General features: G+C 44.1%; 1 protein-coding gene across 3 annotated transcripts in view; it reads left to right on the top strand.

Annotated features, from left to right (window-relative positions):
• SLC39A11 (solute carrier family 39, member 11) overlaps positions 1-12,720 on the top strand; it is a 504,632-nt gene that overhangs the window by 284,760 nt on the left and 207,152 nt on the right. For all 3 annotated transcript variants that reach the window (XM_012000073.1, XM_011999398.1, XM_012000824.1), the window contains exon 6: positions 7,562-7,732. In XM_012000073.1, the coding sequence (XP_011855463.1) occupies positions 7,562-7,732 (171 nt within the window). The remainder of the gene's footprint in view (positions 1-7,561; positions 7,733-12,720) is intronic.

Genomic DNA, 12,720 nt, shown 5'->3' with positions numbered 1-12,720 from the left:
AGTCCAAGTGATCTCATTGTTCAGTTCCCACCTATGAGTGAGAACATGCGGTGTTTGGTTTTCTGTTCTTGTGATAGTTTGCTAAGAATGATGATTTCCAGCTGCATCCATGTCCCTACAAAAAAACGAATGTGGTGTCTCACGCCTGTAATCCCAGCACTTTGGGAGGCCGAGGCAGGTGGATGACCTGAGGTCAGGAGTCCGAGACCAGCCTGGCCAACATGGTGAAACCCCATCTCTACTAAAAATACAAAAATTAGTCGGGTGTGGTGGTGTGTGTCTGTAGTCCCGGCTACTCTGGAGGCCGAAGCAGGAGAATTGCTTGAACCTGGGAGGCAGACGTTACGGTGAACCAAGATTGCGCCACTGCATTCCAGCCTGGGTGACAGAGTGAGAATCTATCTTAAAAAAAAAAAAAAAAAAAAAAAAAAAAAGTTTTAATATTGAAAGAGACAATTACCTGAGAAAATTAGCTTTCAGGACCATACTATATAGTTCCTTAAGAAAAGCAGGTTATATATATATATATATATTTTTAAAGGCCTTATAACGTCTTGAGGAATCTCAAAAAGGAATTTTAAAATTTGAGGCTAAAACTCCAACTTGGCCAAGTGGATACGTCTGTCTGATGTATTAATACCTGTTACTCTCAGCTAGGTCTTCCTGACAAACCTAAATGGATCACAGGAAAATACCAGTGTCTGTAAAGAATTAGCCAATCATATTACTGTTATTTAAAGAGGCCTCAGTTGGGCAGTGGGCATCTTACAAAAGAGGAAAGAAATATGCCTGAAACTCTGAAAAATGTTCCACCTCACTTGTTGTAGTCAAAGAAATACACATTAAGCGAAATGTCATTTCCCCCATAAATAAATACATTTATTTCAAAATGAGAAATACCAAGGCTAAGAAGTGGCATAATGGAAATTGCACACTGTTCATGGGTAAGTGACACAGCCTTCCTGGAGATTTATTAGGCAATTGTATCATGGCCCTTTGATCAGCAGTTGAACTTCTGGGAACTTTGTCCAAATTCTAATTGTTTGTATAATTAAAAGTGTTACAATGATATTTACAAGAAAAAAAGTCTAGAAATAGCTGAAAAGTCCAATGATGTGAGAATGTAAATAAGAATTTGTGTTACCTGAAACTATACTGATTCTTTGGGAAACAAGAAGGCAGGGACAATATAAGTTGATCCCCGTCTATTCTGCTTTTGATTGGCCTTTGGTTTTGTTTGTGTATACATGTTACTTAGTGAATATATGTTGCTGGCCACTCTTCATTTTGTTTTGTAACAGGGGTTTAGAAAGAGTTTTTCCAGGGATTTGATGCTTTCTGCACTTAACAAATGACAATTTGCCATTTGTGCTAATCCAGCCAAATCATCTCCAATGATATCGTGGGAATGTTGTGAAAGCTCTCTCTTGGCTAGTGCTCTGTTAATTAGCATTGCCGTATTCATCGGAGGCCTGCGATTCCATCACTGGGTCCATTAGATTTAGCCGGTTACACCATCTCAGGGACCATGTACATTCTGTGTTGCTGGTGTGATTGGGCCCATAGGCTATGAAAACGGAGGTTAACTTGGCATATATCTAGCAAGATGTTCTCAGTCTGAGGTTCTTGAATCCATAAGGACCCAACAATTATTTCAAAATGGTCTGTGTAGTTTTTGCTGGATTGTAACCTTCGCTGTACTTTCAAAGGTGGTTGCTGATTCAAGATGGTTTGGGGTCATTCACTGGAGGACTTCAGAGATTTCTGCTCTGCAGGGAGGAAGCCAGACCTCGAAGGGCAGAGGCTTACCTGGGCAGCAGGGTTTGCTCATGGCCCCTGGGCTTGTGCCTATAAGACCTGTGTCTGCTTTTCTCCATCCTATGGTGTTTTGTGACCATAATCATGTCCTCTGTTTTGGGGAAGAGGAAATCAGGGAAGCGGATACAGCAGAAAATGTCACCTGGTGATTCTGTGGGAAAAGTGAGCCTGGGACTTTTCTGTCTGTTTCATTGTCATCCTCACCCTTACGTGTAGCACTGTGGTTCCTTTCCAGGAAAGACGGAGTGGGAAGGATGAGAGGCTGAGCCCCGGCAGTGGGTCCTTTCTTTGTGTGAATTCTTAGATGCTTAATTACAAATTAAAAAATAAAATTTTAATGATGGGCAACTTTTTTCCCTAACAACAAAGAATCTTTTCATTCTCCTTCCCAAAAGAAGTATAAGCCCATGCTGCGGGTTTAGCATGGGTAACTATTTTCTGCTTGCAGCTACTTTATGCTTAGAAATAGTCGGTCTAATGGGTTAAGAAATACTACTATTGGCTGGGCGTGGTGGCTCAAGCCTGTAATCCCAGCACTTTGGGAGGCCGAGACGGGCGGATCACGAGGTCAGGAGATCGAGACCATCCTGGCTAACACGGTGAAACCCCGTCTCTACTAAAAAATACAAAAAACTAGCCAGGCGAGGTGGCGGGCGCCTGTAGTCCCAGCTACTCGGGAGGCTGAGGCAGGAGAATGGCGTAAACCTGGGAGGCGGAGCTTGCAGTGAGCTGAGATCCGGCCACTGCACTCCAGCCTGGGCGACAGAGCAAGACTCCGTCTCAAAAAAAAAAAAAAAAAAAAAAAAGAAATACTACTATTACAAAATGTTTCAGGTTTGTCTACAAGTAAGAATGATCATAGATACGAGATTTCCCCTGAGTCTTTCCCCACTCTGGTCACAGGCAGTGAGAGCTCATCAGACTCTTTCTCACTGCAGCAACTGCTCCCACTACGTTTTTTGGTAAGCCATGAGCAGTTCAGCCTTTGCTCCACCCCTCCCACCCCCTTCATCCCCAGTCAACCATGAGGCCCTAGTTAAAAGAGGGGCTTCTGGAGGCCAAGATGCTGAGTCAACTCCTGAGTCCACTGCAGACTGGCTGTGTGACCTGGGACCAGTTACTCTGCCTCTCTGTTCTTCAATTTACTCATTCGTTAAAGGGGATTAATCTCTATTTCGTGGGGCTTTTGTAAGGATTGAGGACTCATTGAAGATAAGTTCCCAATATTACCTGTGAACCAGTGTCTCTGATGTTGTTTTGCTTCTGCGTTTGACATTGGCTATTTCATCCCTAAAAGAGATAGTCCCCCTTCTATTCCTCCTTCCCAAATCCCACTTCAAAAGTGCCCAAACCTTTCCCATTTCAAGAAACCTCACGAGGTTCTTGTCACTCTGGCACACCCTCACATCCCACAGTGTGCTTGGCAATTGCCTCCGCTAACGGATCATCCTTTTCCCACGCACTAGCATTTTACTTGATGGGTGTGATGGTTGAACTAGCCTTACCAGGAGAGGCAAGAAAATTCATTGCTCACGACGCATCATACTCTGTAATGATTTATTTGGACTAATCTTCCTTGTTGCAGACTCATTAGTGGCTGTCACCAAATGGTGGCTTATTTAACTTTCACAAGGACGTGAGGCATTCACACCCTCCTGTTTCCTACTAGGGAAGGCATTGACGTCAGTTTTCACACACTGGAAGCCCGGGGCCAGGCGTGCGTTTTAATTTTGAGGAAGAACTCTTTAGGCTCCTTGATGTTCCTATGAAACACAAGCATAGCGCTAGAATTTGCTCGTGGTGCCTTTGAGGTCTGTTGTTCTCTGTGTAGCATCTGGAGGAGATTGAGAGTAGGATCTTTTTGTGACATTGACAAAAACAAGTGCAACCATTGGTGATTGTTACAGTGTGTGTTTTGCCCCTTAGATTGGAGGGAATTTATGTGTATCTTCCCTGTCTACCCTCTCTTAAATTATAAAATCCCCAAGGGGCCAGGTGCAGTGGCTCATGCCTGTAATCCTAGCACTTTCGGAAGCCAAGGCAGGTGGATCGCTTGAGTCCAGGAATTTGAGACCAGAATGGTCAATGTGGCAAAACCCCATCTCTACTGAAAAAAAAAAAAAAATACAGAAGGCTGGGCGCGGTGGCTCATGCCTGTAATCCCAGCACTTTGGGAGGCTGAGATGGGTGAATCACGAGGTCAGGAGATCGAGACCATGATGAAATCCCGTCTCTACTAAAAATACAAAAAATTAGCCGGGCGGGGTGGCGGGCACCTGTAGTCCCAGCTACTTGGGAGGCTGAGGCAGGAGAATGGCGGAACCTGGGAGGCGGAGCTTGCAGTGAGCCGAGATCGCACCACTGTGCTCCAGCGTGGGCGACAGAGCCAGACTCTGTCTCAAAAAAAAAAAAAAAAATACAGAGGTTAGCTGGGCATGGTGGCGTGCACCTGTAGTTCTAGCTACTCAGGAGGCCAAGGTGGGAGGATTGCTTGAGCCTGGGAGGTGGAGGCCGCAGTAAGCTGAGATTGTACCACTGCACTCCAGCCTGGGCAACAGAGTGAGACCCTGCTCAATCAGTCAATCAATCAATCAAAAGTCTCCAAGAGAAGAGATTTTTCTTTTGGCCTCTATCAACTCTCACAGGAGAGCATCTAGCGCAGGCCTGTGTGTTCAGACCAGACACAGGAAATCAGGAATCTTTGCTGACTGACCTAGGAGAAAGCTGAGGACCTTCCACCATGACCCAGGTTAGTTCATGGACAGCTCTCAGGGACTGCTTTGCTCATGTCTTTAGTGTCTGTGAGCTTGAAATCCCAGATGTTTAGTTCAATTTCTCGACCAGCATGTGCAGCCTGAGTCATCTACATATTGTCTACTCGAAATGTATGAACCCCCCTCCCCGCTTGTGTGCACCATTTGGGATCAGCAACCGCCTTTGAAAGTACAGCGAAAGTTACAATCCAGCAAAAAATACACACTTTTGAAATAATTGTTGGGTCTTTATGGATTCAAGAACCTCAGACTGAGAACGTCTTACTAGATAAATGCATACATACACAAAGGAGATCTAATATCTCAGGATGTCACTGAGTAGCAGTTGTATGCACCCACACGCACATACACATACACACATGCACACACACACATACATGCATACACATGGTGTGGATACCACACAATGAGTGTGGAGCTTCGCCTCGTGTAAACACTGTCTGGGAGGAGTTGCTATCCAATTGAGACAGCTGAATTCTCCACAGGCTGGTGTTGTGAGTCAGGGCTACTGACCAATGGAGGACTGGCATCCTTGCATTATGGAGAATCAGAGACCTCCCTTTTCCTAATGGAACTGAGATCCAGCTGTTAATAAGAGAGAAATGATTGGGAGGTGGGGAGGAGTGCGTCTACTTGCCTTGTACTTTCTTACTTTCCAATCTTGTACTTGTATGATTTGAGTAAATAAATACAAAATGATTTTCTTTTTTTCTTTTCTTTTTTTTTTTTTTTTTTTTGAGACGGAGTCTTGCTCTGTTGCCCAGGCTGGAGTCCAGTGGCCCGATCTCGGCTCGCTGCAAGCTCCGCCTGCCAGGTTCACACTACTCAGCTGTCGGAGTAGCTGGGACTACAGGCACCCACCACCACGCCCGGCTAATTTTCTGTATTTTTAGTAGAGATGGGGTTTCGCTGTGTTAGCCAGGATGGCCTCGATCTCCTGACCTTGTGATCTGCCCACCTTGGCCTCCCAAAGTGTGGGATTACAAGTGTGAGCCACCGCGCCCGGCCACAAAATGATTTTCAAAAGAAGTTTTTTCTTTTAATGTTTTTTAATTTATTTAAGCATTAAAGGCTTCATGAATTAGGCAGCATTCAAAACTAGAAGACATTCAGACAGCTCTGCCGTTTTTGAAGTTCGAGCAGGAAATAAAGTATAGAAATAGCTTAATTGGTTACAGTTAGGCATTTACCTTATTTGGACATAGTCTAATCAGTTGGCTGCCTGTGGTTGGCTGAAGTTTGGCTACCTGTGATTGGTTGAAGCTCGGCTGCTTGTGATTGGCTGAGATCTAGCTATCCTATTACAAAAAATATATACTCCTAATGAGATTTTCATTTGTATACATACTAAGTTAGGCTGTAGTTCACTATGAAGCAACTCAAAGTACAGCCTCAGACCAATAGTCTCCTGCTTATTTAATTTAACAGACGTGTGAGTTATGTTTGCTGGGTTATTTTCTCTCCCAAAAGAGGGACCCTTCTTTCTCTCTGTGCCATCGCATGTTTAAGATTCACTCAAGACCCATTTCCTCTAGAAAGTCTTCCCGACAAATCCATCCCATGCTGTGAACTGAAGGCTGGATGCTGTCTCCCACTCTTGTCCTCGCAATTTCAGATCCATGCAATTTGCCTCTATTATGAATAAACAAATAGCCCAGGGGACCATGGATATTTAGGACAAACTGGTTGTAAGAATGACATTCTTCCAATATAAGCCAATTTGTAAAGGCATTTTTAAAAGGAAGGTTTGCTCAGGAAACCCAAGGGCTGGGTGCTATGGGTGGCCTATGAATGTCTATGGCACGTGGGCTGCAGTTCTGCCCTTCTCTCTCCTTCCCTCGGGCTGCCTGGTTTCCCATCTCTGCTTGTTGATGTATATCTGATTCCTTCTGATTGTCTCTCCAGCCGCTTCCCTCATTCCACTGTGGCAGAGTTGCTGGCACATCATGTGATTTTTCAGATTCAGCTTGCACGTTGGAGTCGCCAAGTCTCCCTGGGGAGGGATTCTGATTGGCTGAACCAGGCATCTGAATTGGTTCTTATAAATCAGTATGACCAGGAGAGCAGGGTCACATATTATGTAATTCTGCAGGGCCATGGGAGAGGGAACATGATAGTAACAATAACCATCGATGCAATCAGCACTTAGTACATTCTAAGCACTTTCAGACATTGTTACATTTAATCCTCACAAAACCCTTATGACATAGGTAATCCTATTATTCTAGTTTTACGAATCAGGAAGCCACAGCGCAGGTAACTTGTTGGCGCTACACAGCTGACCAGTGGCTGAGTCAGGAAGGGAAGCAGGCAGCATGGTTCTGGAATCTGTGTTTCTAATCATGACTCAACATTGCTTGTCTTAAACAGGCATTGCTACGATACCACATCTTCATCTTTTTTATCCTTCTTGGTACCTATGCATTGGGCGCTGAATGCCTATTCAGTGATTTTTTTTTTTTTCTTTTTCTTTTTCTTTTTTGAGACAGGGTCTTACTCTGTCACCCAGGCTGGGGTGCAATGGTGCGATCACAACTCGCTGCAGCCTCAACTTTCGGGGCTCAAGCCATCCTCCCATCTCAGCCTCCCAAGTAGCTGGGACTACAGGTGCATACCACCATGCCCAGCTAATTCTTTATTTTTATTTTTTGTAGAGATGGGATCACGCCATGTTGCCCAGGCTGGTCTCGAACTCCTGGGCTCAAGCCATCTGCCTGCCTCAGCCTCCTAAAGTGTTGGGATTTCAGGAGTGAGCCACCATACTCGGCCTCGTCAACGAATTGTTCGCTGAATGAATGGATGCCTGAGTGAATGAGAGAACACACAGAACCTTGCATAGTCTACAGGAAGTTCGGGGGTAGAAGCTTCTTCCTGCTGTAGCTTGCTGGAGAGTTAATGTGCCCATGTTCAAAGCGCTCTCTTTCCCCATCTCTCTCTCTCTCTTTTTTTTTTTTTTTTTTTTTGCTCAGACAAGAGTGAAAATGGTGAGGCGTATCAGAGAAAGAAAGCGGCAGCCACTGGCCTTCCAGAGGGTCCTGCTGTCCCCGTGCCTTCTCGAGGGAACCTGGCACAGCCCAGTGGCAGCAGCTGGAGGAGGATCGCGCTGCTCATCTTGGCCATCACTATACACAACGTTCCAGGTGAGGTCTTGTCCGTGAGCGCGCCAGCCACTGCCTGAAGGTAAAGTCATTTGTCAGCACAATTGTCTGGCTGGAAAAGGGGAATGGGCAGTTGTGACGTGGGTCCTTCTTGGAGGGGAGTGAAGGTGGCAGTACACATCCTTCTTGACTTTATTTTGTGATCATCAGAGCTTGATCATCATATGTGAAAACTTCCCATTCCAGTTCATTTAAACAACTTTTACTTCCTTTTTTTGACATATGAGTTACCAGGTTATTTGGAGCATAAATTCATAACTGTTACATGATTGCTGTGGAGGGTGTCTTTTATAAATACTGGATAGCTCTGGTTCTGCTTAATGCTATTTGAAAATATAGTTGACCTTTGAACAACACAGATCTGAACTACGTGAGTTCACTTACACTCAGATTTTCTTCCACCTCTGCCCCCCTGAGAGAGGAACACCAACCTCTCCTCTTCCTCAGCCGACTCAGTGTGAAGATGAGGAGGATGAGACCTTTATGATGACTCCCTTCCACTTAATGAATAGTAAATATATGTTATCTTTCTTATAAATTCCTGAATAACATTTTTTTCTTGAGATTGCTATATTGTAAGAGTACAGTTTATAATACATATAACATACAAAATATGTATTAATTGACAATGTTATTGGTAAGACTTCTGGTCAACAGCAGGTTATTCATAGTTAAGTTCTGGGGAAGCCACAAACTCTATGCAGATTTTCTGCTGCACAGGAAATCAGCATTCCTGACGTCTGCATTGTTCAAGGGTGAACTCTATTGAGTTCCATATAATTTGGCAGTGATAATTGCCTTACCTGCCTTCTTTATGTAGGCATCTTTCTGCAATGTTCTTACCAATCCTTTCCTATTTAGCATTTTAGAGTAATTTCTTTTATGTCTTTTTTTTTTTTTTTTAAAAGACAGAGTCTTGCTCTGTCCCCCAGGCTGGAGTGCAGTGGAGCGATCTCGGCTCACTGCAACCTCTGCCTCCTGGGTTCAAGCGATTCTCCTGCCCCAGCCTCTCGAGTAGCTGGGATTACAGGTGTACACCACCATGCCCGGCTAATTTTTTGTATTTTTAGTAGAGATGGGGCTTCACCATGCTGGCCAGGCTGGTCTTGAACTCCTGACCTCAGGTCATCCACCTGCCTCGGCCCTGCAAAGTGCTGGGACTACAGGCGTGAGATACCACGCTGGCCTGTTTTATGTCTTTAGATGTATTTTAATTGGAAACAAAGGACATATTAATGCCTTATTTCAGAAATAATGAATGCTTCTTTTAGAGCAACTAGAAAACATGATTAAGCATAGGAAATGATAGATATTTTTAAAAATAAATAAATTGAGGGAACCTGAGCAATTTGAGATGCATTTTGAAATTCCAACTCTCTCACTTCCTAATGAGGTTATCTTGACAAATTGCTTGAACTCCCTGAACCTTGGTGTTCTCATCTAAGAAATGGGGATAATGCCACAAGTGGCTTATTCTGAGAATTAAATGAGATGCTAAATGTACACACAACTTTCAGTACAGCGCTTGGGACATATGAGCACTTGAAAAATGGGAGCCATTGGTGGCATCAGTGATACTCCTGCTGCCTCTTCAGCCGTGATTTCCTCGATCTCGAGATCTTAAACATGCCGATCCACCTTTTGTTGTTTGGGAACTCGAGCTTGAGCAATAATCTTCCCCAGGGGACATCCTTGGGTGGTACATTTTCTGAGTCCTTGCAGAGTTCATGGTGTCAATCTGTTATTCTAATACACGAGCAAGAACTTGGCTGGGCAGAGCTTTCTAGTCATGACATTTTTTTCTCTTCAAACCTTCTGCAGATGTTGACCCATTGTCTTCTGGCTTTAGTATTGCAGAGGCAAAAAGCATGGCCACACTGAGTCTATTCCTCTGTATAACTTGATGTTGTTTTGCTTGCACAATGAAGACTTTTTTTTGGGTCATCTTTAAAGAGTGAAAATTCTAATATATATTATATATTCTAGTATATATTAAATCTGCCTAAAGCACTAAGTGTTTAATTACTTTTTATGCTCAGATATTTCTCTAGATAAGAAGCACATTCTTCTGTTATTTCTATTCTAACCTTAGGCATTTGTACCACATGATCATAGGAAGGCCCGTTTTCCCAATATTTTCATCAGTATATGTGTCTCCCTCATTCCCCTCTTGACCCTTGTCTTTTAGTGATGAACAAACTTTTTTTAGTTAGTTTTCCAATTTTTATTTTTATTATTTATTTATTTATTTATTTATTTTTTAATGAGACAGAGCCTCGCTCTGTTGCCCAGGCTGGAGTGCAGTGGTGCGATCTCAGCTCACTATAATCTCCGCTTCCCAGTTCAAGCGATTCTCCTGTCCCGGCCTCCCGAGTAGCTGGGATTAAAGATGTGTGCCATCATGCCCAGCTAATTTTTGTATTTTTCGAAGAGATGGGGTTTCACCATGTTGGCCAGGCTGGTCTTGAACTCCCGGCCTCAAGTGATTAGCCCACCTCAGCCTCTCAAAGTGCTGGAATTATGGGTGTGAGCCACAGTATTGGACCCTGTTGGTTTTCTAGATCTCAGTATTCAGTATGCCTTGAGATAACGATGGGGTCTTATATGGAACTCACTGCACAAAGATGCCCAAAGTGGGTTAGCCTTGGTGGAAGACCCTGCTCATGCACACCCAGTATCTTAAAGAGCTCATTGGAAGACCCCTTGGTCCCCTGCAAAGGACTGCTTAAGAGCTGTGACGGCCACTTTTAGCCTGTTAAGTGCTAATAGTTAGAGAGGAAAGGTTACTTGTTTTTCATTCATAATAGTAGCTGTCTTTCTGCCATTTATGACCCCTTCTTTAACCAACTGAGCAAGAGTAAAGATCTGCCCAGTGGGTTTAGTGTTAAATAAGGTAACTACACTGAGGTGTAAATTATGATGACTATTTCTCTGAAGAACAAAAATGTGGTCTAAGGTCCAGACTTTATAGCAATGGACTGAGAACCCAACTTCCCTCTAATGGACCCTTTTCTCTACCACACCTGCCACTGTACTTGGGTGATTCATTACGCTCAGCTGGAATCATTTCCTGGCTCATTTCGATAGAAGGCCAGGCTGGTTCAGAGTTTACTTTCTCAAATGTTTGTTGACTACAGTGACAACTTGGAATAAAGCCAGAAACAGTAGGCAGATGTGTGGAATGACAGCAATATTTCTTGATCCTAAATGAGCATAAATTAAAATCTTACTTCTTCCTTGACAGGAGACCCTCTTCTGTGTCTTTCGAGTTTCTAAGTTCAGCCTTTGTCACTTTTATGGTGATGCAAAAGTATCTTTTGAAAGAAGGATTGAGGCCGGGCACAGTGGCTCATGCCTGTAATCCCAGCACTTTGGGAGGCCAAGGTAGGCGGATCACTTGAGGCCAGGAGTTTGTGACCAGCCTGGCCAACATGGCGAAACCCCGTCTCTACTAAAAATACAAAAATTAGCTGGGAGTGGTGGCGCATGCCTGTGATCCCAGCTACTCGGGAAGCTGAGGCAGGAGAATCACTTGAACCCGGCAGGTAGAGGTTGCAGTGAGCTGAGATTGCACCACTGCACTCCAGCCTGGGTGACAGAGCGAGACTCTGTCTCAAAAAAATAATAAAATAAAAAATAAATTGAAATGAGGATTGAGTGCCTTCTAGGAATCTCACCGGAGTTAGATTTCACCAGAAGCATGGTGTTAATAGTCACTGGTTTCAGTAAATTGGAGGACAGCTGGCTTGCCTGGATGGAGAGGTTTGAAGGGACATTTCTTTCCCAGTCTTGTATTTTATTTATTATATTTGAGTATTGTATTCCATGTACTTGGGTTATATCAGTACTAAAACAGGCCAAGATCTCTGGCCTTTTATAACCAATATTATAGCAAGGTGAGATCGTTGATGAACATCATCAGAATAAATGAATTTTTTATTGTGTTAGAAGGTGGTTGGTGATTAATAAAAAGAAAAAGTTCAGGGGAGAGGAGATGGTACAGTGTTAAAGGAAGAAATTACCATTTTAAATAGAGTAGGTAGGGAGGGGCTTCTTGAGATGTCCTTGCATTTGAGTCAGTCGTGCAGATCTCTGGTAAAGAGTGAGTGTTTTAGGCAGCGGGAATAGCCAGTGCAAAGGCCCTGAGGCAGGAGCATGTCTAGCGCCCACAAGGAGTAGCCAAGAGTCCACAGCAGGGTGAGCAGCAGGGAGAGAAATACAAGGTGAGGGCAGGGATGTCAGCTCCGCCTTTAGATGGAACTTGGAGGCATAAAAATGTTTGTTTTTGCTCTGTGTGTGATGAGCTGTTGCAGGGTTTTGAAGAGGGTGTGTATGACTTGACTTGAGCTTTGAAAGTTGGTTTCTCTTTAGGTGTTGAATTGAGATAGGACTTAGGAGGGGTAAAGATGGAAGCAGGGAGGCCTGTGTGGAGGCCACTGCAGAATCCAGATCAAAGGTGACAGTGGTACAGATGAAGATGGTAGTGCTGGAAGTGGTGAGAAGGGATCCCTTCCTGGGTCCTGATTGAAGGTGGAGCCAATGGGATTTGCCGATGGATCGGATGTGGGATGTGAGAGAAAGCGAGGAGCCAGGGGAGACCTGGAGGTTTCAGGGCTGCCCAGCTGCAAGGATGGAATTGCCATCAACTGAGACGAGGAAGGCTGCAGCTGGAGGAGCTTTAGGGGGACTATCAAGAATTCGTTTTTTGATCTTGAGGTTTGATTGCCATTAGACATTCAAATGGAGATACTGACTAGACAGCTGGATGGATGGAGTTTGGAGTTGGATTGCAAAGTCTAGCTAAGAGTTATAGATTTGTGAATCGTTGGCACATGAATGGTTTTTGTTTTTTTGTTTTTTGTTTTTGAGACAGTCTGTTCTGACGCCCAGGCTGGAGTGCAGTGGTGCAATTTCGGCTCACTGCAACCTCCGCCTCCTGTGTTCAAGAGGTTCTTCTGCCTGAGCCCCTC

This window comes from Mandrillus leucophaeus, unplaced genomic scaffold (genome assembly GCF_000951045.1).
Source record: "Mandrillus leucophaeus isolate KB7577 unplaced genomic scaffold, Mleu.le_1.0 Scaffold1, whole genome shotgun sequence".
NCBI classification, from domain to species: domain Eukaryota; kingdom Metazoa; phylum Chordata; class Mammalia; order Primates; family Cercopithecidae; genus Mandrillus; species Mandrillus leucophaeus.
This window is presented reverse-complemented; position numbering and strand designations above follow the sequence as displayed.